General features: G+C 48.4%; 2 protein-coding genes across 4 annotated transcripts in view; one reads left to right on the forward strand and one right to left on the reverse strand.

Moving 5' to 3' along the window:
• The first annotated feature begins 98 nt into the window (after positions 1 to 98).
• On the forward strand, positions 99 to 11,560 carry MTRES1 (mitochondrial transcription rescue factor 1). 3 transcript variants are annotated; one of them, XM_039237382.1, is made up of 4 exons: positions 99 to 487; positions 5,135 to 5,610; positions 7,221 to 7,293; positions 11,362 to 11,560. In XM_039237382.1, the coding sequence occupies exons 2-4, from the start codon at positions 5,147 to 5,149 to the stop codon at positions 11,539 to 11,541; spliced, it is 717 nt and encodes a 238-aa protein (XP_039093313.1). In that variant the 5' UTR covers positions 99 to 487; positions 5,135 to 5,146; the 3' UTR covers positions 11,542 to 11,560. The 3 variants fall into 3 exon arrangements, with proteins under 3 accessions (XP_039093313.1, XP_039093314.1, XP_039093315.1); XM_039237383.1 differs by having other exon boundaries at positions 99 to 298; XM_039237384.1 differs by lacking the exon at positions 99 to 487 and having other exon boundaries at positions 5,158 to 5,249; positions 5,432 to 5,610.
• Positions 11,561 to 19,485: 7,925 nt separating this feature from the next.
• The window catches only part of BEND3 (BEN domain containing 3), a 37,680-nt gene continuing 30,408 nt past the window's right edge, over positions 19,486 to 26,757 (reverse strand). Inside the window, exon 4 of the mRNA XM_039237381.1 lies at positions 19,486 to 25,573. Within this exon, the coding sequence (XP_039093312.1) occupies positions 23,327 to 25,573 (2,247 nt within the window). The 3' untranslated portion in view covers positions 19,486 to 23,326. The remainder of the gene's footprint in view (positions 25,574 to 26,757) is intronic.

Raw genomic sequence — 26,757 nt, forward strand, 5'->3', positions numbered from 1 at the left:
GCAGGGGTCGCTGCGCCGCTTCCGCCGCTCCCGTGCGCCCCGCCCGGCCCGCTCTCGCCGCGGCGGCGCTGACGGAAGGGGCGGGACGAGGCCGGGCGGGGCCTGGAGGCCCGGGTCCGCAAAGCCGTGGGGAGGGATCGAGGGAGGGAAGAGCGGCCCCGACTTGCAGGTGACTGCGCCCCTGTCGGGCGAGCGGTGCCCCGGCCTGGCGCCCACTCTGTTGCTTCTTGGCGCGCACTCGTGAAGTAGTGGCGCGGCGAACGTCTCTGCCCAGCCTGCGCTCCTGCCAGGACCCCGCGTGAGTCTCCCGCGTCCTGCCCCTGCCTGGCCAGCCTCGGGACGCCCGTGGGCCCGGGGGCTGCGGGGAACGTGTGCACCCCGCGCGCCGAGGCGCTCCACCCGGGCCCGGCCGCTACTGCTGGCTGCAAGCGACCCGGAGCTCGAGGACTCAGGTGTCCAGTGTCCTTTGACCTTGAGGACCGGGAAGGTGCGCAACGCGCGGGGGTGGGGGGTATACGGGGGAACCCTACCCCGTTTCAGTGGTCAGCCTGAGTCCAGGAGAAGGGAAGATTTTCAGTTGCAATAGACCGCAACGCAGTTAGAACAGGTTCTTAACCGAGTAGAACAGGCTCAGAACGTGGAGCGATGCCCAGTGTCCCCGCAGGTCAAGGGTAACGTTGCCTCTTATCCCAGACGTTGATTTCTTACAGCCTTCGACTAGTTCACGTATCTTACGTGTCTCCTGAAGCTCTCACCACAAATCTCCGGGATTCCTGCCGTTTTCATCCCCGCAACTCAGGTCCACACGTTTAGCAAAACAAACAAACCAACCAACCCAGGAAACAAAAAAATCTCTTAAAATGTACTTCTGTGGGGTCACTTACCTGCTTAAGGTCTTTCTATGGTTCACATGCTCTCTGGGTCAATTCAAAACTTCGATCGGCAAGGTCTTTGGAAATCTAGACTTTTGCACTTACTTTATTTGAGCCCCAACTTTGTGGGATCTTTTATGGATTCATTCTGATGCTCTAGTTCTCCTGATCTGCTTTCATTCCGCGGTGGCAAATTAAGCACACTCACCATGTGCCAGGCACTGTTCTGGGCACTTGGGATTCAGCAGAGACAAACAAATTCAGGTGAAGATTTCTACCCTAGTAGAGTTTATATTCTATTAGGGGAAACAGTCCAAAAAAAAAAAAAAAAAAAAGGAAAAAAGAGAAAGAAACACTCTGTAAATTATGTATGATATGATAGATGATAAGTGCTATAGAGGGAAAAAGTAGAGCGAAGTAAGGGATGATTGGGAGGGCAAAATGCTTATTAAATAGAATTGGATGGAGTAGACAACACTGAGGTGACATTTGAGTTAAAGAGTTGAAGAGAGGCTCCTGGGTGGCTCAGTCGTTTAAGCATTCGACTTCAGCTCAGGTCATGATCTCATAGTCTGTGGGTTCGAGCCCGGTATCAGGCTCTGTGCCAGAGCTTGGAGCCTGCTTCACATTCTTGTCTCCCTTGCTCTCTGCCCCTCCCCCACTCATGCTGTGTCTCTCTCGGTCTCTCAAAAATGAAAGAAACATTAAAAAAAGTTTAAGAAAATAAGTTATCTATGCAGTTATGTGGGGTCAGAGTTCTGGTTGCCACTGGGACAAAGACTTAAACCAGAAATGTCCCTGTTGTATGTGAGGAGCATCAGGAAGGTCAATGTGGCTAGAGCTGAGAGAGCAAAAGGAAAGAGGTCAGAGAGGGAACGGAGGGACCTTCCTCTTCTTTATGCTTTTGTAGGAAGGATAAAGTGTAAATTATTTTTGGAAGAATCACTGCTCTGGAAAATAGCCTCTACTTGAGCGTTTGGAGTATCCCTGGTGATGAACCAGTGGAAGTGGTGAGAGGTGCTGGGATACCAGACCGTGTTTTGAAGATACAGCCAACGTAATAACCTCTTGACATGTTGGATTTGGGTATGAGGGAGAATCCAGAATTACTGGAAGCTTTTGTTCTCAGCACCTACAAGGTGGAGCTATCATTCACTGACATGGGGAAGGCCACAGGTGAAACAGATTTGGGGTTGGGGATGTGTCAGAAGTTTGTTTTGGGACCAGTATAGCTTGAGATACCTGTTACACGCCCAGGGTAACAGGGATGTCAAATAGGCATTTGGATATTGTGACAGGGTCCCCAAGACCACCGCTAGGTTCATTGATTCACTAGGAAGATTCAACAGGACTTGGCTCTGAGTCAGGTCTATGATTTATCACAGCAGAAAGGTACAAAGCACAGTCAGCAAAGGGAGAAGATGCATGGGACAGAATCTGGAGGGAACCCGGTGCAGTCTTTCACAAGTCCTCTCCCAGTGGACTCCTAGGACACGCTTAAATCCCAGCAACAAAGCGTGCCAACATATGTGAAATATTGTCTATCAGGGAAGCTCCTTAGAGACTCTGTCCGGGGTGTTTGTTGGCTCTTGTTATATAGGCACTCTCTGCCCAGCATGTACCAAAATTCAAGACTCCCGGAAGGAGAGCAGGTGTTCAGCATAAGAAATTGTACAAGCAACTTAGACGCAGTGAGCTACTCCTGTTAGTTCTGAGAATGGTGAGAATTCTGAAATCCCAAGTTACCATGGAACTTGGGTTCTCAGACTCTACCCTGTGGCCCTGGGTGTCCACTGCTACAAATGGTTATCGTCTCCAGCAAAAATTAGCTTACTATGTTTTCTCAATTTTATGTTCAAAATCTTTTAAATTTTTTTTTAACTTTTTAAAAAATATTTTTTGAGAGAGAGAGAGCATGAGGAGGGCAGGGGCACAGAGAGAGAGGGAGACACAGAATCGGAAGCAGGCTTCAGGCTCTGAGCTGTCAGCACAGAGCCCAACATGGGGCTTGAACTCACAGACCACAAGATCATGACCTGAGCCGAAGCTGGACACTTAACTGACTGAGCCATTCAGGTGCCCCTAAAGTTTTTTAAATGTTTATTTTTTGAGACAGAGCAGGGAAGGGGCAGAGAGGGAGAGAAGACAGAATCTGAAGCAGGCTCACGGCTCTGGGTTGTCAGAACAGAGCCTGACATGGGGCTCAAACTCACGAACCGTGAGGTCATGACCTGAGCTGAAGTCAGATGCTTAACTGACTGAGCCACCCAGGGGCTCCTATAATTTTTTTTAAGTAGCCTCCACACCCAGCAGGGAGCCCAATCCAGGGCTTAAACTCAGAATCCTGAGATCAAGAGCTGAGCTGAGATCAAGACTCAGAAGCTTAACCGACTGAGCCAGCCAGTCACCCCTTAATTTTTTATTGTAGTGATCCATGAAATACAAAGTTTAGAAACTATTGAAATATAAAATTTTCTTTCTTTATGCCTGCTTCTAGAAAATTTAAGGTTTTTTCTATGCATGGTTATTATTCTCTAAGTTAGATAGAATATATATAAAATGACTTTTCTCAGTATTTCTCTTTAAGGTGTTTCAGGTAGTTTCCAGTCAGTATTTTAGAGTACTCTATGGATTGTTATAGCATATAAAAATTATTTAAGGGGCACTTGGTGACTCAGTTAAGCATCTAACTCTTGATTTCTGGTCAGGTATTAATCTCACAGTTTATGAGTTTGAGCCGTGCATAGGGCTCCGAATTGATAATGCTGAACCTGCTTGGGATTCTCTCTCTCTCTCTCTCTCTCTCTCTCTCTCTCTGCCTCTCTCTCTCTCTCTCTCTCTCTCTCTCTGTCCTGCTCCTGCATGTGCACAGATATGCTCTTTCAAAAAAAAAATTTTTTTTTTAAAGCTTTAAAAAATTATTTCAAATTCTAGTCGTGTTGAAAAACAACCCTTAAGTTATGCCTGCTTTATTTCTCAGTTAAGACTCAGATCGGGGTCCCAAGAGCCATGAGATACAGACTTGAGCTCGTGTTGTCTGCCTCATTCATGCCAACAAAAATAAGGCTCAAAATGTTAAAAACACAACTTGGAGGTAGATAGCCGTGTGCCTTTGAGTGGGCTTACAGGTAATTGCTATTGTCAGTTTTGTGATAAATGGAAAGTAGGAAGGAAAAATCCTTCAAACCATCATCAAAGAAATCTGTCTGGAAGTATAGCCTTGGCACCATGGAAAATCATTCTCAGACTCAAGGTACGAGGATATTGACCATATGGCGACCCTTCTCAAATTACTAGATAATGGTCTCTAAAACCATCTTGGTGTACTTGGGAAGGTTTGCTACCCTCATGGTGAGATGGTATCTGCTATCTTTGAGGTAGTACAGGAACCGACTGCTCTCTGGCATGTCAACTCCTCAGTGCCTCAGGAAACAATTACCTACTTTGTGCATCTCCAGGCCCCTTCCTTCTCTGCTAGCTAATGCGTCTGTTAAACGGTAGGAGGAAGATGTAAAAGGAGGTAAAATGCAGATCTGTCCAATTTGCTCATTCCTAGCTCTGATTTGCTAGGGTTGGAGGTTGAAATAAAGCTTAGAGATTCACTCTGGGTTTTGTGAAGTCATGAGCTGGTGTCCTTCCTTAGCAAAGTGAGTATTGTGGAGATGTAATGTATGGCAATAGTTTTTCTCTCCATGTGATCTTTTTTTTTTTAATATTAACTCTGGGTACAAATTTTAATGCTTTATTTTTATTTTAGAGAGAGAGAGACAGAGTATGAACAGGGAAGTGGCAGAGAGGGAGACACAGAACTCGAAATAGGCTCCAGGCTCTGCACTGTCAGCACAGAGCCCGACGTGGGACTTGAACTTAGGAACTTCTGAGCCAAAGTCGGAAGCTTAACCGACTGAGCCACCCAGCTGCCATGAGATCTTTTGTTTTTTTTTTTTTAATCATTGAGAACTACTGTTAATATTTTTCAGTAGCGATAAGTATCTAAGCAAATTTGGGGGATGGAGAAGAGAACCAGTGTTTTCACACATAGTATCTAGTTCCACCTTCATGTCCACCCTGTGAGGCAAGCACAGCTAGAAGAGTCACCAGGGTACAGTGCGTGGCCCCCAGTACGTGCAGACCACTACAGTCTTCTGTAGGGGAGCCTAAGTGCGGTGCTGGATAGGAAGTGTTCGTGGTATGTATGGTTTGTGTTGAGAATGCCAGGACGCCGCACTTGTGAAATAAAAGTGAATTATAGTCTGTTTCAGGTTCTGTGCACCATGGCTATGACTAGTGTCAGACTGCCTGCCGGCGTTTTGAGAAAGCCAGATGCCTGGGTCGGACTCTGGGGAGTGCTGCAGGGGACACCTTCATACAAACTCTGTGCATCCTGGAATCGATACTTCTATTTTTCTAGTACCAAATTAAACACATCAAATTGTAAAACATTTTTCCATAACATTTTCTCACTGAGACTCCCTGGGCTTTTAATATCCCCAGAATATGTTTTCCCATTTTCCATAAGACTCAAAAGTAATATAAGCTCTAAAAAATCCACTAAAAAGACACTGCAGAAAGCCACAGCTGAAGAGGACTCCGATGAGGAGAGCCAGGGCGAGATGAGTGAGCAGGAGGAGCCGGACGACGACCCCGGAGCGGCCAGAGACTATAAAGACCTGGAGAAAGTAGTGCAGTCTTTCCGGTACGATATTATCCTAAAGACGGGCCTAGATGTTGGAAGAAAGTAAGTATGATGTACATTTTATTACAAAATCCTGTCTTTTTGTTATTTTAATGCACTGTCTCCAGCTCCGCAGCCCGTATCATGGTGAGGAGTACGCACAGATAGGAAAGGACCTTCCAGGGAACCTGTTCAGTTACTTCGTTCCACACATGAGAAAGCGGATTCCCAGAGGAGTCAAGTGACCGCCTGCCTGCACATCCCATGTGCCACCTCTCCCTGATTCTAAGACACAGGGGACTCTAAGGTGAACCACCAATTGAATACCAGCTTCTTGAGGAGGGAAGGCATGACCACGTTAGATGGGTATAGTAAGAAGCAGCTGTACGCGGGTTTCACAAATGCCACAGTGTGAGAAGGTCCTTTTAGAAGCCACAGAAGCAGTAGAATGTGGTGGTTAAGAATGCAGGCTCTGCAGCTAGACTACTGGGGTTTCAATCCTGGTTTGCTGGTGACCTTGGGCAAGTTACTTAAATTCTCTGAGGGTCAGCTTTCTCATCTGTAATATGTAAAATAACACCTACTTTAGGAGTTGGTTGCTAGGATTAAATGAGTATGTCTCTCCTCCATCTAAAGCACTTTAACAGTGCCTGACACGTGGTAGGTACTCAATGTATGTTAGCTGCTATGAAGAAAATACTATGTGTGTTCATGTATGGTGCACAGAAATATTAAGTGTAACTTTCACAGTTTCTCTAGTGTTCTTGTTCTCTCTGCTAAACTAATTATATAAGAATAGTGACCCTCATTGTTCATTCACTCCTTTAGCAGTCACTGTGTGCAAACTGCATGCAAGGTAAGAGTCACGGTATGGATAATAAATTCAGAAGGGTCTCCATGTGTAATTTATACCTTTATGACCTAATTTAATGGCATAGTTTAATTTTTTAATCCATGAAGTTTAAGGACTCATAAAGGTGACTGATCCCATAGGGACCCTTTTTGGGATTAACTGAATATTGTCTAAAATCTGGCAAACTTGTAAGAGAGCACCTCTTTCTTCCCCAGAGGAGTAGCTGATGCTGTTATCATTAAGCCAAAGCCCAGATATTACTCCCCTGAAGTCAGAGCAGCAAGAGAAAATGGCACTGATTTTTGTCAGCACCCTCTCCTGGTCTGGTTGCCCTGGTGATTAAGAGAGACCAGGAGACCGGCAGCTGCTGGATTGGAATTTCCCCAGTCTCAGTGCAGACTAGCAGAGGATTGTTGAGTAGCCTCAACATTTCGTGTGGTGCCTGGTTTGTCTGGCAGAGCCCAGAGCCCTTTGGTGGTTGTGAATCACGGGAGCGTGTGCTTTGCAGGAGTCGGGGAAGTAGTGCCCAGCCCTCACAGCCCCGTCAGAGCGCTGGTTACCTGCTGGTGGTGTGAGCAGCTCGCGGCTGCAGGCCCTCGTCTGTTCAGGAGAAGCCCCTGATCTCGCTGTCTTACGTACACATGGGAGCTGTTGACTTCCGCTTTCCCAGCACCCAGAATGGAGGCCTTTGTGAAGAGGCTGGTGACTATCAGAGTAAAACATTAATGGCAGATGTTTTTCTCCGACCTCTGTAATTGTTTTGAATATATTTCTATCTCAAAGCATTTGGGTTTTGTTGTTTTTTGTGTTTTTTTAAAAGCAAGGTGGAAGATGCGTTCTACAAAGGTGAACTCAGGCTGAATGGGGAAAAATTATGGAAGAAAAGCAGAACGGTGAGATATGACAGCCAGATATTTTTGTCTGTTGCTCTGCCAGTACTCAGTGCCACCTCAGTGTCCCCTCAGGCTCCTTACTTGGGGTGTCAGTGTCTCCTTGTGTGTGTCTCTGTTACCCTCTCTGCGATTCCCTGAGGACCTGACAGGCTAGTGTGGATCCCCAGCCAACTTCGGTCACACAAACCACTTGCTCTTTTGCAGTCCTAATGACTTCAAGATGAAGCTTTCCCTTCATTTGTAAAATTTTAAGACATGCCACTATCAGAACTGGCAACAGTCCCTTAGTTACACTTCCAAGTCCCATGAAATCATAAGAGTGAGTCTGAAAAGAATAGTTGGTCCACAGAGAGGTGACTTTGGACTCCCGGACTTCTGCAGATGCAGCCTTTTGTTCGTTACCCACCAGCACTTGCTGGATGCCCTGCTCTATGCACAGCAGTGACCAGAACTGAGCCAGCCCCGCATCAGTACTGTTGTTAGGAGCCCAGAGTGCTGACTGTGCACCCTCCATACTGTTGTTAAGTGAAAGTCAGTCATAAGAACACGTATTTCCAGTATCCAGTATTGTTGCAATGAACTGTGTATATATACTGTTAAAATTATGTACTTTTGTAAAAAGTTGCATTTTACACGTACCTAGAATTAAAATACTAATATTACTAGTATAAGGTTATATTTTCTTCATTTTTATTTTCTGACTTTTTTACAAGTATATGTCACTTTCATAATTGGGAAAATGATACAATAAAGTTAACAGAACAATGAAAAAGTATATGACAGAGACCCTTAAAAAGTTTGTAGACACCAGCATGTGAGGCATTGGCAGATATAATCTAACACTTCGTGTCTAGGGAACAAATGCCCCAGGGAAGTTGGACACACTTTTGTGGGTTATGATTAGCTTTGCTTCATGGGGCGGGAGGGACCTGAGCTAAATCCTATTGCCCTGCGACACAGGGAGGGTGTGAGCTCTTGGCCACGGACCTGGGTGAGCACCGAGGCTTGTTTCAGAGACCTCGTTCTCTGGGGTTGTACCAGTCTTAGGGCTAAATGGACAGTGCTGGTCTCAGCTACCACGGTGCGAGGCCCACGGTCTCTGATGGCACCTGGCCCAGCAGATTGGGCGTGTCCGTCGTTGTTCTGTAGGCGCAGAAGTCAGGCACTCCAGGCGTGCGTCTGGAATCCAGGCTCTTCTTGCCCACACTTGCTTCCCCCTGGTTGCAGCCCTGCCCCCTCTCCTCAGCCACAGTGTTCCTAAGACCAGACTTGTTCTGGGTGCACCGAGCCTCTGTACCAAGGCCTCATTTACACATGCCACAGTCTGTTTTTCTCCCCCTGTTTTGAGATAGTATTCACTACAGTCTAATTGCCACTGCTTCATTCTGCCTTGGGTGTTCTGTTTTCTCGGCTGCCTTCCAGATTTCTCCTGAGGGTCAGCAGAGGAAGGGGCCAGTGTTAACACTCAACACTCGGGCTGCCTCGTTACTAGGAGGCCTGTAGCCATAGTAACTGCAGCTAAGGGGAGATTTGAAATGTAGATATTTGGAACAGCCCGTAATCCCATCCACTTTTGCTTTATGTCTGCTGTGCTGTCTCCCACATGAGAAAGGACTGGCCCTTGCAGAGAATAAAGGACACCTCCCTCACTGTGACCTGCTGCACAGGGCTGTGCCTGCCTGCTGGCTTTGAAGGGTCAGGCAGTTTCCTGATGCTGCAGCTGTAAAGCTGGCTGCCTATAGCAGAGCAAAGCTTTTCTGTTAGCTGCAAACCAGGTGGGGCCCGAGCGCTGGAGGTGCTGGGTCCCTGTTGACTTAAACAAAGGGTGTTTAGAACCTGAGTACAGGGGCTGAAGCCTTCCTGAACTCATTCTCTCCCTGAGAAATATTCCTTCCCTTTTCTCTGCCTTGGAAGTAAGCTACCAAAGGGATCTGCTCAGCCACACAGGAGCCTACTCTTTTAAGGGACAGACATTAAGCACAGTATATCTGTGGAGGGATACACAACGAGGGTTGCCTTTTTCTCTGTGTATCCTTTTATACTTTGTATATTTTGTATCATATGCATATGTTATTAAAAAGTGAATTTTAATGAAATAAAGTTATGCTGAAAAATGTAAAGCCTTGTATTCCTGGACATTGATTTTAAATGTCCATCCAGTTGGGCCAAAGGGTCATTTATTTTTTTCTTTTTCAATTTTTTTTTTTATTTTGAGAGAGCACATGCGAGCAGTGGCGGGGCAGACAGAGAGGGAGAGACAGAATTCAGAGAAGGCTCCACACTGCCAGCACAGAGCCTGTTGCGGGGCTTGATCCCACAAACTTCAAGATCCTGACCTGAGTGGAAATCAAGGGTCAGATGCCCAACCGACTGAGCCACCCAAGCGCCCGAGTGGTTGGTTATTTATTTGTTTAAAGTTTTTTTTATTTAGTTTGAGATAGAGCACAAGCAGAGAAGAGGCACAGAGAAAGAGAACCCCAAGCAGGCTCCATTGCTATCAGCGCAGAGCCCAATGCGGGGCTTGAACCCACGAACCATGAGATCATGACTTGACCCAAGATCAAGAGTCAGACGCTTAACTGGCAGAGTCACCCAGGCACCCCAGTGGTCATTTATTTTTAGTTAAGCATATAAGAACTGCAGGAGAACAGACCCCCTAGCTGATGCCTGTGTCAGCCCAACCTTCAAGTCCAGGGGAGAGGCGGTCATCACACCCACTTGTGGTGTGAGCCTTTCTGCTTCTCAGCCCAGAGGGGAGTATTAATGGTTTATCATCAGCTGCTGTGCGAGTTCACATCCAGGCTGTCTGGGCTGAGCGGTATGGCATTGTGGCTGACAGGTGTGTGTGCCCATGTTTTGGACTGAATACTGGGCCCTAGAATGGGTGGGAGAACAACACGAGCTTGCCCTGGTGAGGTACACGTGTGACAGCCTGATGTTACGACTGCGGCCTCAGCGTTAACTGGAAAATAAGTAGAAGTGGCACCACACTTCTTAAACACAAGACCTCCAGCAGGCTTTTAAATGGCCGGGTGTTCTCCAGCTCACCTGGCTCTAAATAAATAAATGGCCACGTGCACCCACTTAGAGTCCATGGTCCCCCCTGTGGGGCCACTCCCCGGCTTCTGTTCTGGTAGGAGCAGCGTCTGGCACCTGGGTCACTTTAGCTCCTTCCTGAGTCACTGGGCAGATCCCCCGGAATCCTGGGCTGCCAGGAGTGGCAACACGGTTAGGACTGGCCTAGGACATGGCCCTGTGCTACTCAACCCAAGGCGCCCCTCTGGGCAAGAATGGGTTTGACCTCGGCCTTTTTAACCCACTGAGTCCGCGTGCAACGGTACCCTCCTTTCTGTGGCATACCATCTTGGTGAATTGAATCCTGTCTATCTTCTTGATGATGTGGCATTGCTGGGACTAATTAAGTGTTAGAATGGCCGTTTCCCTACCCTTTGTCTAAGGGAAAACAGCTGACTGTTACACAGCAACTAATTTTCAACAAACTGCCCTGTCCCCAACTATGTGGTTCATCTGGGTTGAAATCAATGAAAAGTTACACTGGAAATGTTTGTCTCAGTGCCGGTAGTAATTACTATGCACATATTCTCTAAGATTGCACCCCACCATCTTTGTTTCTTGTCATTGCTACCAAAACAAATGCCTCCAGGGGTTTCCTTGAGTCTAGTAGAGGTAGTTGAGCCACACCGCACAAGGGCTGCCCATAAGCAGCCAGCTAAGTCTGAAGGAAGGACATGGACAGTATCGGGCACGTGTGTCTGGGGCATCTCTGAGTGAGGCCCTTTCACCTGGAGGCACTAGGGATGACGGACAGCTCCAGAGGAACTGCTCCCTTTCCTCACCTGCCCTCTGGGGAATGGTCACCTGGTGAAGCGCAAACCAAGGATGTTTGTGGGGGTCCCTGGTTGGGGGAGCTTTTGACTCTTGATCCCAGGGTAATGAGTTCAAGCCACACATTGGGTATAGAGATTACTAAAAATAAATAAAAGGACACTTGCAGTGGCCTGTGTTTCCCAAAATGCAGTAAAGGCTGAGTTTTCTTTTAATTTTCAGGTGAAAGTGGGAGATACGTTGGATCTTCTCATTGGAGAGGATAAAGAAGCAGAAACAGAGACAGTGATGAGGGTTCTCCTGAAAAAAGTGTTGGCAGAGAAAACTGAAAGCGAGAAGTACAGAGTGGTGTTACGCCGGTGGAAAAAGTTAAAGTTGCCTAAAAAGAGTATGTCTAAATAAATGAATTGCTTTTTCTCAATAATGCTGCTTTCGAGTGATGGGGAAGGGGAAAGCTTACATAGAGGATATTTTTATTTAAGTTCTCTCGCCTTTAGTGGAAACTGCTGAGCTGTTTTGTGGACATCGGGATCCAAGGCTTGGAGATGCCTCCCGTGGCCTGGATTCCTCTCCAGAGCTTGATTTGGGCTCCTTTGACCTCGTTTTAGCCTCATGAGCATGAATGAGATGTGTGCTGAATGAACTAAGCCCAAAGAGGATTTTAATGACTAGCCTGCTGTTCCCATATTAAATACTTCAGGAGTCCATGTAAAATAAATGGGCCTTGTTTGCGCTTTCATTTTAATTTTATCCCTTTTGGCCAACTTCCTGAGTGTAGGCTTAAGGCAAAGATCAAGTAATGGCAAGGTCACCCTTCATATCCTTGAGGGAGAAAACTGGGAGACCCCTTTCTCCACCACCCCTTCTGAATTACCAACATGTAAGCTTTCATTCCCTTCAGAGGTTTGTCTTCAGAAGTATGGATAAGTTGTTCTAACTCATTCTAAAGGGGCTAGATAGGGCTCATCTGAAATTAATTGTTCAGGGCAGGGGCAGCCAGAGGCCTTTTGTTTGGCACTCAAGAATGATTTTAATGTTTTTTTAAAGCATCGTTAAAAAGAAAAAGAAGGAATCTATGACAGAGACCTTAAGTAGCCCACAAAGCTTAACATATTTGCTATCTGATCTTTGAGAGAAGAAAATGTGATGACCCCTACTCACTGCCCCAGTTTACAGTAATAAGTTTAATTTTCAGGTGAAAGTAGATTTTAGTAGTAGTTTTCAGGTGAAACACAGATTTTATCAATGAAGAGAACTAAGAATCAGACCAATTATTCTAATTCTCAAGAACGTATCATAAAAGGGACAAAGATTTAAAAATATATAGTATTAGAAAAGACACAGGGACACCCTGGTGGCTCAGTCATTTGAGTGTCCTACTTGATTTCAGCTCAGGTCATGATCCCGGGGTTGTGAGTGGAGCCTGCTTAAGATTTTCTCCCTCTGCCCCTCTAAAATAAACATTTTTAAAATGTTTAAAAAAATACAAGGGACTCGTTTATAATACACATGATCTAAGGAAAGGGCATCTACAGACATGAACTGGTTCACAGTCTTCCAGGAATAGTTTCCTAGAGCCAGAAGGCCAGCTCACGTAGAGACTATTAGACTGTGTCATGTGAGAAAGACTGGCTGTGGCTGGGTCCTTTTATTTATTTCCCCTCCAGGAATTCTTAAGAATTCTGGTTAAGTGACAGTGAAGAGAAACTTCTGTGGCCCCAAACAGTGGGATTTTTGGGTCTATGAGTCTGGAAGTCTTTACCACCTTGGATTTCAGAAGACTCAGAGAAATCGATTTTTATTTTAAAGCTTAAGTTCCCAGGAAGAAATACTATCTACTGTTCAGTGTAACGGGGAATTTTTCTATTTTGCCACTGGTTAATTGGAGTTCACTGACTTCTTAGTAAAAACATGTTTGATTTCAACATGAGTTAGTTATGAATTATAATTTAGGAGATTAATGTCTATAGTTTTCCCCATTTCCTTTACCTTTCTCTGTCCCTGTCTCCCTCTCCCTCTCTTCTTCAGACTTCTTGTTGGAAAGTTCTAGAAAGTCTAATTAGTATGGTGCGGGGCAGCACAATCTTGTGATGTGCCAGGTGTCCTGGTTTTTAGGCTCAGTCTTAACCATCAGCGAATTGGGTTCCCTTGGTCACAGTTTGACCTTAATCTCTCTGAGCTTCAGCTTCATTCGTCAAATAAGGATCAGGATACTAACTGACTTACGTTGTTGTGCGTCTGAATGAAGGAGAAAGTCAAAATGTGTTGTACAAGGAAGGAAGAGTTGCTGCCAGCTCCGGAATGGGAAGAGCCACGGGCAGGGCTTTTGGAAGCCCTGTTAGTAGTTCCCATCTCCCCCAGCTGCTTGCAGTGTTTGCTTTGCTCCAAACCGCTCTGTTTTAAAGAATCAAACTAAGGGAAAAAAAGAAAAGAAAACACCTGGTGGGAGAATGTCGGTTTGTTGACGACACGTGGCAAACACTGCTCTCGCAGCGGTCTACAGGACGAGGGCCTTCGAAAAGATTCATGAAATAGCAGAAACAAAAGCAGTTTATAAACATTTGTAGAACTCTTGGGGCGCCTGGGTGGCTCAGTCGGTTAAGCATCTGACTTCGGCTCAGGTCATGATCTCAAGGTTCTTGGGTTCGAGCCCCGCCTTGGGCTCTGTGCTGACAGCTCAGAGCCTGGAGCCTGCTTCAGATTCTGTATCTCCCTCTCTCTCTGACCGTCTCTTGCTCACACTGTCTCTCTCTCTCTCTCTCAGAGATAAGTCAAAACATTTAAAAAATTTAAAAAAAAAATTTGTAGAACTCTTGCAAGTTAACTCATTACTTGACCCAAATGACAGTTACTTTATACTGCTACCCTGGTGAGGCCTCCTCAGTGAAAATTAAAGAAAATTTGAAAAGACAGATGAAAGGATTAAAGACCTATGTTTCTAACGCAGTGGTTCTGGACTGGACTATTTCACCCCCACGGGGACATTTGGCAACGTCTAGAGACGTTGGGGAGGCGGTGATATGGGCATCGAGTGGATAGAGACCAGTGATGCCTCTAACCCCCCTACAGTGTCCAGGATGCCCCCGCAACAGAGTTATCTGACCCCACATGTCCGTAGAGATGAGCTCAAGACACCCTGCTCTAAATGGGATGACGAGGAATTTTTTAAGTTATGACTATTTTGGTGGAGGCTGATCTAGCCCTTATAGCAGTAATGATGGTTAATTGTTTCAAAGAAATAGCTCTCCTTTAGGAAATATGATGCTAATTGCATTTCTCTGCCAGATAGCATTTACTGTCTTTCCTGGAAAATTGGCTTTATTTATTGTCTTTCCTGGATGGCTAGACAAGCATTTCATTATCTTTTTAGCATTTTGGAGAGAAAAGTGGACATTTGGGGGGAAAGTGCTTCCTTCAGTCACAGTTTATTTGGTCAGGGATAATTGGGGAGATGGAAACCTAACTAGCATTTTCTATGAAGCTAAAAAGAAAGCAGATTTCAGCTGGGGTGGTGGTGTGTGTTCCCTGAACCGCCTAAAGGATGCAGTGTGCAACTAACACTACTAAAGTTCTGCCTTGTCTTGCTCCTGTATAGTTGGGCTTTCAAAAAGTTACTGTCAGATTCTCAGTCCGCTTACTGACACTCTCAAGGGAGGAGTGAAGGAAATTGTACGCTGCATGGAGCAGACGCAGTGAGCGGGGTGCACCTCCAAACTGCTCTGAGCACGTCACCCAGCACGCCGGCAAGCAGCCGCGGCAGGATACTCGCCTTGGAAATCAGCAGTCACCCCGAAACACTATTTGTTTCCCTTGGAGAGTCATTTGATAAACATTTACCAGCACCCTGTGGGGTGGGAAGGGGCTACACACCCGTAGGTTTTCCACGGGGAAAATGCCCCAGCACCCGTGCCCCCACCGCCCCGCCCCCGCAATTCTCTATTTCTTTTCCCCGTGCTCCTCTGATGTGTTTAATGTGTATCTCTTTCTTTGTATGCTTTCTTATAAAATGTGTTGTGCTGTTCTTTTCATTTTGTATCTTACTTTTTCTGCTCTGTGGTTTTGCAGCTCCATCCCCGGCACATCAATCCGTGCCTTCACACTGCTGCGTAACACCAAAGTGCATCCACCACGTTTTGCCTGCCGGTTCTCCCCAAGTCCCCCCAGCTCCCCTCCCCTCCCTGCAAACAACAGTGCTGCTTACTGGCCAGAACCGCTGAGCGAGGCTGCCCTCCGAGCAGCAACAGGTGAAAGTGCCTGCAGACGTAGCCTCATGTGGCCCCACCTGATCCCGCTTTCTAACTTGTGCCGCTCTGATGTAGGTGTAAAGAGTTACAGTTGCTTTTAACATGCATTCTTCATAAGTTCTCTTTTCCTGCACAGGAAAGGCCCCTCGGCCTGCTGAGTTTGCCTTTGGCAGCTGCTAGGACCTGATCTGAGGGCTCTGAAATTGGAGGCAGCTTTCCCAGCCTGCCGCTTTCCTGTTCCTCCCAAAGACCTGCTTAGGTCGTCCTTGTTAAGTCATCGTTGTTGTTGTTGTTACTCATTATTTGTTAACAGACCAGGCTGCTCAAAGCATGATTTTGCATAGTCTTGACATGGATCACTCACGATGCGCTTAATTCTTGATGTGTAGAGATGGCAACTCTACCCAATGGGCCTTCTATCCTGGGACTTTCTTCTTTTTAAAAAAATTTTTTTAATGTTTTTTATTTATTTCTGAGAGAGAGAGAGAGAGAGAGAGAGAGCAGGGGAAGGTCAGAGAGAGGGGGAGACACAGAATCCGAAGCAGGCTGCAGGCTCTGAGCTAGCTGTCAGCACAGAGCCTGATGCGGGGCTCGAACCCAGGAGCCGTGAGATCATGACCTGAGCTGAAGTCAGACGCTTAACCAACTGAGCCACTCAGGCACCCCGGGACTTTCTTCTTAAAGTGGGTGAGACCTTCCCCTGTGGTCAGGGTAGAGCGGCAAGTATCTAAAATGGGCAGTTTCTGTTGCGAGTCTGGACTGGCAATACCCACTTCCAGAGCCCCACTCAGAGGGGTCACTACTAGATCCTTCCTTCCACATGCAATGTGTAGAATTTCCTTCAGGATTGTAGGGGAGATCCCTTAACCCTTGATTCTGAGACAGATACACAGAAGGTGAGGCTAAAATGATAGCTCTGTGTTCAAGCAACACAAGCAGTATAAACCTGAAGAGAAGGCACCCCTCACCAGGGGTCTCACATATCTGAAGTGGATGCCCCGTCATGCCTGAACTGCGGCTATGCTGAGACTTCTGTGTGTCCAAACCAGGGAGGAGACTTCAGTTTAGTACGTTGTGTCAGAAAATAGCGGGAACCGAACACCAGCAAGACCAAGGCTGTCGGGTTCTGCAGCCAGCGTTCGCAGCATCTTAGCAGGAGTGTTTCCGGCTGTGAGAAGCCGTGAGAAGCCGTGAGAAGCAGGAGACTTGGGAAACTGTGAGCCTGCAGTTGCCTCAGGCTGGAGCCCAGCCCTGTTCCATCTGCACTGGCCTCAGCTGTCTGCGCTGAGCCGGGGAGCCAAGCTTCTCAGTCTGCTTATACCCATGTGCATCTTGAAAATCAGTTTCAGGCAAGAGATGTTAGGTTTTGTGTTGTTTACTATCAGAAGCTTGTCTCCAAAGCCTTTTAACTACCAACTAATGAGTTTGGGACTTGTCAGAGTCATGGAACAGTGCCTAGGAGATAACGGGCATTACAAATACTTTTGCAAAAGGAATGAACTTCCTTTAGAGGCAGACATGATTCTTACTGTATCCCTTGTTCTATTTCCTGCATTGAAAGGTTTTCTGAGTCACTCACTCAGGCGGATCCAGAAACTCAGACTGTGGACAGTCAGCAAATCCCCAAGTGAAATGGTTGGAGGCCACCAGGCAGGAAGACAGAGAAATGTACTGCACACAGCCACATAAGCGGCTGCGCTGAAATTAAGAACACAGACTCTGGAGTCAGCCTGGTCATCATTAGCAGCCCCCAGCTCTGCCAACTTTATGACCTTGACCTCTGAAAGCATCCCCATGTATGAAATGAGGGATGGAAATACCTACCCTACAGGGTTTCTGTGAGGATTAAATGAAATGACATGTCAGATCCCTGTAGCATGTTCCTCACCTATTACAGGTCTCGAAATATGGGAGCTCTTACAAAAACATGAACTCCCTGTAATTTAAAAACCACTGTCACTTTGACTACACAGTCATCACACTGTAGGAGCTTCTGGGTGGACCAGGCTGTGGTCTCTACATCTGTCAAGGATACAGGTCACCATCTGGACTACAAACTGTATTTAGAAGAACAAATCCATTCTTACTCCTTAAAATCAGTAAACAGGCTTGCTTCGGCAAAATGCTCTGGCAAAAGCCATCACATTTGGCCCCTGCCCCTAAGCCTTGATGTGCAAGCATTCATAAACTTGCTTCTTCCCACTGACCTAAAAGCTAACATTTCGTTTATCGCTAGTTAAGAAGCAGTCAGTTTTATTTGAACACAACAGGAAACCACTTATTTTGGCTCAGATCTATTTCTAATAATCGGAAAAGTGCTAAGCCGTGATGTACACAGCATGTTTTGCGAGGTCACTAGCGCAGTGGTTCTGAGTGTGAGCGTGGACCAGCAGACCAGCATCACCTGGGAACTTGTTAGAAATGCAGATTCTTAGGCCTCATCCAGACCTACTCCAGCAGAATCTCTGGGGATGGAGCCCACTCCACTGATGACCTAACATGCCCTCTGGTGGTTTTGACCCTACGCAATGCTGATGGAGAATTACCCAGTGCATCCAACGTCTAGCCGCTGAGGCCTCACGCTGGAGCTGGCCTTTGGCCACCCTGCCGGGCAAGCTTTCCTTTTCCCTGGGAAGGACCCCTCTGACAATGACCAACCAGCCCCTCTGCCTCAACTGGGTCTTATTCTGCCAAACAACCCATATTCTAGGGCTTCCCAGTATGGGCATGAAGGGGGACTGCAGTGGAGGCCACATTCTTGTTCCTGGCCCTTCCTGGCCCCGGACTGCGTTGAGTCTCTCCCACCCCTTCTCCTGAGGGCACGCCCACAACCAATCTCTTGGGGATGCGCTCAGGCTCTGCCCCTAGAGAACCCGATCCTTGCCAGTTACTTTCACAAGTTCTCCCTTGCTCACATTTGCTCCCTATTATCAGAACATGGCTCTCCACAATCGCCAGTGATTTCACACACGGCAATTCTAAAATCTCTCATATCTAAGGTCAAATTGGGGCTTAGAGGATGTGGGCGATAAAGGACACCACTGACTTGCATTTGTTTTTGGATCCAAACCTTTGTGTGTTGTGGCTCAGGGACTGTTTAGTACCCGGGATGGTGTGGTATTGTAGGAATAGACACATGGGTTTAAACCCTGACACCGCAATTTGCCAGTTGTGTGAACTTGGGCAAGAAACACGCTTCTCTCTGCTTCCTTACCATAAAACAGATAACAGTGGCCAAGACACTGAGTTTTTGTGAGAATTAGATGAGATAGTATGCACACCATTCAGGGCCATATCTTTCTTAAAAGGCAGAATTATGGAACTTACCTTAGGGTTTGCGAGAGGATCATAAGGTACAATTTTGGTGTGCCTGGCACATGGCAGATACTCAGTGAATGTTAGGTGCCATTACAGTGAGTAGGCAGTGAATGTTCACTCCTTTCCCACCACTGGCCGGGGGCGGGGGTAGAGGTTAATCTATTTAGAAGCTTCCTGAGCTTCCACTGTACCTCACCATTCCAATGATCGTAATAATTTAGTGTGCCCTTCTTACCTCTGAGAACTAGATTTGGTAAGTAAGCTCTCACATATTGAAATTCTGTGACTTTTTCTTTTTGGTAGAAAACAAACACACCTACAGCCAAAGAATTTAGTTTTGCTTAAACTTGCTACCCCTGACCTGCCCTAGCCTGCTGACGAGGCTTACAAACACACGCACGTGGCAGGATTCACAACTGTGCACGGAGCCACTGTAGGAAAAGTGTTCCAATCACAAGCCATAACTTACTTTATATCTTTGTGACCCTTGGACCAAAAACAGTGTTTCTCTGACAGCTTGAGATACTGTTTTTACTATGACTATTACAGTTAGTAATTTACAATTAGCCAAACAGAAGAAGTGAGAAGAAACAAACACGCATTCTTCCTTTTTTTACCAGTTGATAATGTTAATTTTGAGGAACTAAATCCCAGTGGATCAAAAAAAACAAACAAGAGTGACATGAGGCTCTGCTAGCTTGGCAGAGGGCTGGTCTGGCACCTGTGACCAGGAAAGGCATAAAAAGGTCGAATGCACCTCCCACTATGTGGCCAGGAAGTGGTTTGTGTAGAAAGGGCTAGGATTTATTTGGTGACTTCTCATTCAGCAGCGGCCAGCTGGAATCCTGGGTGAGCTGTAGCCCTGACGGGCCAAGCATGGCAGCCCCAGAGGCTGGGATCCCCCTGGGCGGTCACGCCCTCCCCTGGGAGGGGTTGAGGAGGCCGCACAGGAAGACAGACAGACACAGGTTCTGACAGAAGGGTGCCCTAAGAAAACAAGATGTTACAAACACATTTTTTCGATTTTTATAACATTTTATATAACTCATAAAACAGTGCTTGTATAAAAATTCACACACAGTTGCTAGAGAGCATACAGTTTCCAAAAATGTCCTGGGTTTTTGTTACATTCAGTTTTCTAAGGATGCACTCAAATCAATGGTAAAATGCAGACATTATGCGGTATTTCATTATCTTTGGTAAAACTATTCCCATTATTTTGTCTCCTCACAGTATTAACTCTGATATCCACTTTGTGCAGGGTCTGCTATCACTAGGATGTCAGAAAAACATTAAGGCTGGATCTACACGAGGCAAGTATTTCCAAATGGCAGGAACAGCCCCTTGGCCCCCACCTCCACCTCACACCGCTCTCCACACAGCAGGGCAGGCTGAGAGATCTCAGTGACTTCTCCTGGGGGGGGGGGTCTCAGGACCCCATCCCAATTAGACAAGAAGCAAACATTTGGGGGAGGGGAAGGGGGAAACTGAGGCTATCTCTACAGGAACCTAAGTGGCCATGTTACGGTGTGGTCAGGCCAGTGACTCTTACCATTGAAACAGCTAATCCTTTCACCGCTACGTAGATCCCATTGGTTGGTTGATGATTGCTGCTGAGGGGGCGCCCCCTCCATCCAAACTTAAGAAGAAAGGAAGATTCGGGGCCAACACAGAAGGGGGGAGGGGCACACTATTGCCCATGACACTAGACAACTTTATTCCCTGTCAAACATTTGTTGTCATGTAGACACAGCCAAAGTGAACTGAAGCAGGATTAGAACACTTAGTACATTCATGACTACCTTCATACATTCTTTTAAAACTTACTAACAGAGAAAACGAGGGACGCTACCACCTATTGTGACTGGCTATTTTACTTAACATCAGAATGTGTCTGTGCTAATTCTTTAGTTCTCCAGATACAAGGGAAAAAAATAACCCCAAACAAACAAGTAAAAACCAAAAAATTTAGATGGATTGGGGGAAGGGGTTTACCAACACATTTTATGGAAAACATTAAATTTTGAAAAAAGTATTTTGTACTTCTATTGCTTCATGTAAAAAAACTGCCCTGGAGCCTGGAGCCCACCTGTATGGCTGGAGAACTGAGGACACCATACAGACAGACACCTGCAGGTGTTTCCTGGTGAGACAGTCCAGAGGGACAGGACACAACTTTCCAGAGTGTGCCCACCTCTCTTCTCTAAAAGGGACTCTAGGATTTGGGGCGGGCGTGGGGTGGGGAGGAGAAGCCCTACACAGAAAAGGTAGTAAGGAAACCACCAAAATATAGTTTCCAAAGACTGAACATGCTCTAGGTTGTGAAGAAACACATTTCATTCCTAGAACCTGTTGGTTTCTCTAACGAGGGTAGGGAGGGCTTTTCATTATTAATAAATGATTGTGCTTCTGAAGTCGCAGGGTCAGAGTCCACCCTCTAGAAAGCAGGGCAATTTTCGCATGGCTTGGAATCCTCTTGGACACATCCTAGAGACCAGAACAAATTCCACGGCACTCTCCAACCAACAGGGCTGGCGGGCGAGAGTGCCGCCGCCATCTTTGGGTAGGGCGTGTGCGCATGCACACGCGCATGCGTGTGTTGGAGAGACTAAGGCATAGAGAAAGGCCCAAGTAAGGAGGAAAAAGTGAGTTTCCTGCTGCTCTAGTCCCTTCTTTCCAGGCACAAAGAGGCTGAGCTTGTTATTCCTATAGGCCCCCTTCATCCCACTTAAATTTTTTCGTAAGAAGAAAATGTATGTGCACGTGTGGGTGGGTGTGGGTGTAGGTGAGAGAGTCATTAAGTCCCTGTGCATTTCTAAATTGCAATAATTTAGGGCTGCAGTTTCAACAGAAATAATCTGTAAATGACACTTAAAAGCAAATTTACTAAAATTAGGTCGGCAACTTTACATTGCGCAAAATCTTGTCATAAAAAAAAAAAAAGCCCTCTGGCTGCAGGCAAAATTATGTCATATAGCCACCGGAACTGAAGTCCTTATCAGTTGTATAAGGAAAATTCACAGATTGTTTCTATTATTTCTGCATTTTTAGGTAGCAAAACATTAAGCCACTAGGTTATTAAATCTGCAACATTCCACAAAGGTTTTTAACTACCCTGTGTGATTCAGTTCATTTTCCAAGTTCCTGGTAGGATGTATTCAGCTTGGGTTACACTGTCTCCTTTCCCACGTAGGGATTCGGACCCCAAAGTCAGGTAGTAAAAGTATTGTTTTTCAGGACTTTACCTGCTGGGGACTTTCCCGATTGGAAGTCCTGGAGAGTCTGCCACTGGCCGGGAGTAGTCTGACCTTCCCAACCAGTGAGGAGAGAAGAGACGTCTTACTCCGAGGCCAAGGGACTGGCCAGATGCAGGCAGCAGAGCCTCTAGGGGGTCTGAGGGGACGACTGAGTGGACCCTGGCCAGGGACAGGGGAGCCCCATTTGAATGACCTGTGACCTTCCAATGCCAAATATCCCCAAGAGGGCCTGAGGCCTGGGCTTGCCCTGAGGAACAAGGATGTGCTACCGACGGGAGGGGCTCACACTGAGGTGTGGTGAAGCCACCAGACAGCTCCCAGAACCTGGGTGTCGTACAGATACGCACACAGAAAGTAAACAGCTTCGGTGAGCCCAAAGGGGCCCGTCCTTAAATCAGACAAGAAGCTAGACACCCACACAGACCGTTTTCCAAGGAAATGTGTCTGCCCCTCCAAACAGCATCCTTGTGTAGAGAGGGAAGGGGGGCAGTGGAAGGACACAGCTCAAATGACATTGTGTACGTGTTTCCACGTCTATCTACATTCATATCATCATCATCATCATCATCATCATCATCATCATCATCCAGTGTTCTCGTCTACAGAGTGAGCACAACATTCTACCGACATGGTAACTACAAATAGGCCAGGTCGCGCGAGGCCCCTTCCTCAGCACCACAGTGGAAGGGAGCATTCTGTGCGACCGCGGTGGGAAAGGACATCACACTATTCCATCCCCTCTACTGCCATCCAGGGGGCATCTTGATCCTTCTAAAATCAGATGTAAAAGACAAGGTCAGGAAAATTGGTCTCTGTGCCACCTGAAGCTATTATTAGCCAGCATGCATGAGCATGGCACTACTAAAAATTTCATAAATCTGAAACCACCTTAAAAAAAAAATCCCAGCAACTGAAGTCATCTTACAGTACTTCATCTCAAATATTTAAAAGATATTTTTTTCTAAGTAAAACGGCCCCCAAAGAGCCCAATGATTTTTTTTAAAAAGGGTTTCTTTTTAATTAAAATTTTTTTTGATAAAAATGGAAGGTGTAAAATGTGGGAAGAGGACTAAGAGAGTTGCTGAATATGCATGTGAAATTGCAAGGGGGGAACACAGCCCAGGAGAGGATGCCCTACTCCTGAGGCCTCTCTACCTCACGGCTCAGCTCTCCCCACCTCTGGGGGCACCCCTAGGGCACAGGACAAAAGTCGTGAGCAGGAGAGACCAAACGCAAGGCTTCTTTCCTGGGGTTGGGTGGTGTTTACGTGTGCAAATGTAGTGAGCCACTCCCCACTGACATAAGGTGCGTGTCTGTGGATACCATTCACGTGCTCCAAAAGAGCGCCCAGTCCCCCGGGGGCGCCCGTCACTTCTCCACTTTCTTGGCTTTCTTCAGGATGTCGCACTTTTTCCTGTTGGGGCGGCGGCACCGTTCGTCGATGCTGGGGATACACTCGTAGTGCCACACCTCCTCCATCTTCTCCACCGGGTAGACGGCCTCCACGTAATGCCGGATGAGCCGCAGCCGCGTCGGGTCCAGCTGCTTCTTGTTGCAGGCGCCGGAGTGGTTGTACTGCAGCCGGAGGTTCTCGGCGGTGAAGAGTTCCGGAAAGAGCCTGACCAGGAGGCGGGCCGCGAAGTTGCCCACGGAGAGGCTCTGCTGCACGATCTCACGCACCTCCTTGTCCGACAGCAGGTATGGTGAAGGCACCGGGAAGTCAGGCGAGGGGACCACCAGCTCGTCCAGGGGGATCTTGCAGAAGTCCTTGCTGCTTCTTTCGGGGGGCAGAGGGGGCCCCTCAAACTCCTCCCGGAACCTCTCGGGGTTGATTGCATAGCTCGCCAGGTCCCTGCACTCGGGGCCCGGCACGTGCACCTTGCGCTGCTGCTGGTAGGAGCGCCGCTGCTCGGTGTCCCGGCGCCGGCAGCGTTCGTCCAGCTTGCCCACGAACTCCAGCGTCCACACGCGGTCGTTCTTGGCGCGGGGGTAGAGCAGCTGCACATAGTGGCGGATGAGCTTGATGCGCGACGGGTCCAGCTGCTTCTTGCCCAGGGAGCCGCTGCAGTTGTACTGCTTGCGCAGGTTCTCGTGCGTGAAGAGCTCGGGGAAGAGGTGCACCAGCAGGCGCGAGGCGAAGTTGCCGATGGACAGGCTGCTCTCGTAGATGCTGCGCAGCTGCTCCTTGCTGAGCAGGCAGTCGGCGCCGGGCACCTCGAAGTCGGGCTGCGGGATCTCCAACTTGTCGAAGTCGATGGGCACCAGCCAGATCTTCTTGGACCGCCGGCCGGGCCGCTCGCCCTCGAAGCTGTCCTCCACCTTGACCACGGAGATGTCGTCGGGCAGGCTGGAGGAGTCGTAGCAGTCGTCCCGAGCCGGCTCGCCCTCGCTGCCCCCGTCCAGCGCCAGGCCCTCGAGCTCGTCGTTGAGGCGCTGGGCGCACTGCTGCAGCCAGGCCTCCTCCTCCTGCATGTCGGGGAAGTAGATCTCCGTGTAGTTGCGGATGATCTGCAGCCTCTGCGGGTCCAGCTCCTGCTTGCCGCCGTCCCCGTAGCAGCTGTACTGCTCGCCCAGCTTCCGGTGGTCGAAGAGCTCCGGGAAGAGCCGGTGGAGAAGGAAGACTGCGAACTCGCCGGGGGACGAGGCCTCGTCCAGGAACTCGGTGAGGTCCTGCGTGTCCACCACGTGGTCTGAGGCAATGGTGCTGCTCCGGTCCAGGGACAGGGCCTCCTCCTGGTCCTTGCTGTCCAGGAAGTGGCCGGCGTCCACCTGCTCGGCCTCAAAGAAGCTGGGGACCTGGCCGCCAGGCTGGCTGTCCTCCATTTCCCGCTGGGCCCAGAAGCGGCTGAAGAAGTCGTTCAGCTGGGGCAGACACTCCGCCTGCCACACGGCCGTGTCCTTCACCGAAGGGTAGTAGACCTCCACGTAGTTGCGGATGAGCTGTAGGTGCAGCGACTCCAGCTTCCGCTTGGCTGCGAAGCCGCAGGCACTGCAGCCGCGGGAGAAGTCCACATCGCTGAACAGCTCGGGGAAGAGCTGCACCAGCAGGCGGCAGGCCAGGTCACCGCCCGACAGGCTCTGGTCCACGATCTGCTTGAGCTCGGCCGCGGTGAGCTGGTACTCCGGGGGCGGCTGGAACTTGGCCACCATCTCCGTCGGGCTCACCTGCTTCTTGATGCGGCTCACTTCCAGGGAAAGCAGGTCCACCTTGCTGTGCAGCTGGGACATGTTGGAGGACAGCGTGTTGAGCATGTAGAACATCTTCTGGATCAGAAAGTAGATGTTGGGGTCGCCGTCGGCGGCCACTGCGGCGCTGCCGCAGTCCCGCTTCTGCGGCTCGTTCAGGAGCCGCAGCGGTGAGGGGCTGTTGCTGGAGTTCGCCTTCTCGAAGAGCTCGTATGTGTTGAGCATGTCCCCGGTGGGAGGGTTCTTCTTTTCCATGATCTTGTGCGAGATGCCATACAGAGGCTTCTTGTAGGAGGGCGTGGTCACCTCACCGCAGGGCTCCTCCTCACCGGGCCACACGGAGCCCAAGTTCTTGCCCCTGCTGGCCTGCTCTCCGTTGCCCTGGCAGGGGGAGCAGTTCTCCCGGTTCCGCATGCCTGCCAGGAGTGCCTGGAAAACAAACAGTGCGTTAGGGTGTTCCGATTTACTCCGTGAGACGTGGGTCTGAGTCACACGCAGGTGCCAAGGTCAATCTTGGGAGCATGTGAGGAAGCGAATCCCTCACCCCAGCTCACCCAGCCGGCCCAGGAACCCACAGCTGACACAAACCCGCATCCCTGTGTCAAAAGAGCTCACTCTTCCTACTTCCTAAGAGAGGCCCAGCTGGACCTAGAAGGCGTCAGTTTCCTGCAGGACTCCAGTGCCGCACTTCCCGCGCACAGGGCTGGACAGGCGACAGTGCTGCTGGGGACGGGAGACGCTACAAGGACTAGAGAAGCCCCTGTGGTCACCGCACTGAGCTGGGCCTCTGTCTGCTCTCAGAGGGGCATAAGGACTCCCGCCCACAGCGGCTCCAGTCTGCAGCCTCTAGGGGAGCAGGCACCTCCACTCCACATGGCTCCCGAGGCACACGGTGGTGTGCACAGAACCGGGGTCTGCTGCAACTCTACCACTGCCTGCAGTGACATCTTATCTCAGACAGGAAGAGGGCTGGCCCAGAATTGTCCCAGAGCCCATGCAACTGTGATTCCATGATGTGATGGGCTCTCCCACGTTTCTGAGTCACTGTCTCCCATTGGTCCAACAGCCCTTCTCAACCAGACTGCAGGAGACAACTGAGCCCCAGGGTTAAGGCAGCCACCGTATGTAATGAATTAATGCCTCTCCTATGCATCTACAAAGGTACATGCCGTGTACTATCCAGCCTCGCTCAGCAAAGGACAGTGAGGGAACTAAACCCTTCCAAACTGATTTTCAGGGACGATTTCCATAACTTACCCAAGGATGGCATGCACACTCGGCAAGTCCACAGCTGCAGGACTCCCAGGGCAAGCTCCAGATACCTTTGGAAGACCCCAAAGCCTGAGTCCAAGCACAACTGCCAGACAACAATCACCCTGGCCATCTGAAACCCAGAGAGCTTGCTGCTTTCACCAGTGCTTTTCCCTGCAGCCAGGCCCCAGACAGGTCAGGAAGCTTATTTACATATAGGTGGACAAGTGATTTTCAACACAGGCTCAAAGAAGATTCAGCAGAGAAAGGACAATCTTTCAACAAATGATGCTGGAACAGCTGGACAGACATATGCCAAAACAAACAAAAACTTCCAGCCTGCATGCACCATATAAAGAAAT

The sequence above is a fragment of the Hyaena hyaena genome, unplaced genomic scaffold (assembly GCF_003009895.1).
Source record: "Hyaena hyaena isolate Hyena2069 unplaced genomic scaffold, ASM300989v1 scaffold_123, whole genome shotgun sequence".
Lineage (NCBI taxonomy): Eukaryota > Metazoa > Chordata > Mammalia > Carnivora > Hyaenidae > Hyaena > Hyaena hyaena.

Bases quoted from the DNA above. Each gene is read 5' to 3' on its own strand.
- MTRES1 (XM_039237382.1), top strand. From the start codon at position 5,147: ATGGCTATGACTAGTGTCAGACTGCCTGCCGGCGTTTTGAGAAAGCCA. The intron at 5,611-7,220 runs GTAAGTATGATG...TTTTTTTAAAAG, and splicing joins GGCCTAGATGTTGGAAGAAA to CAAGGTGGAAGATGCGTTCT. The intron at 7,294-11,361 runs GTGAGATATGAC...TTTAATTTTCAG, and splicing joins TATGGAAGAAAAGCAGAACG to GTGAAAGTGGGAGATACGTT.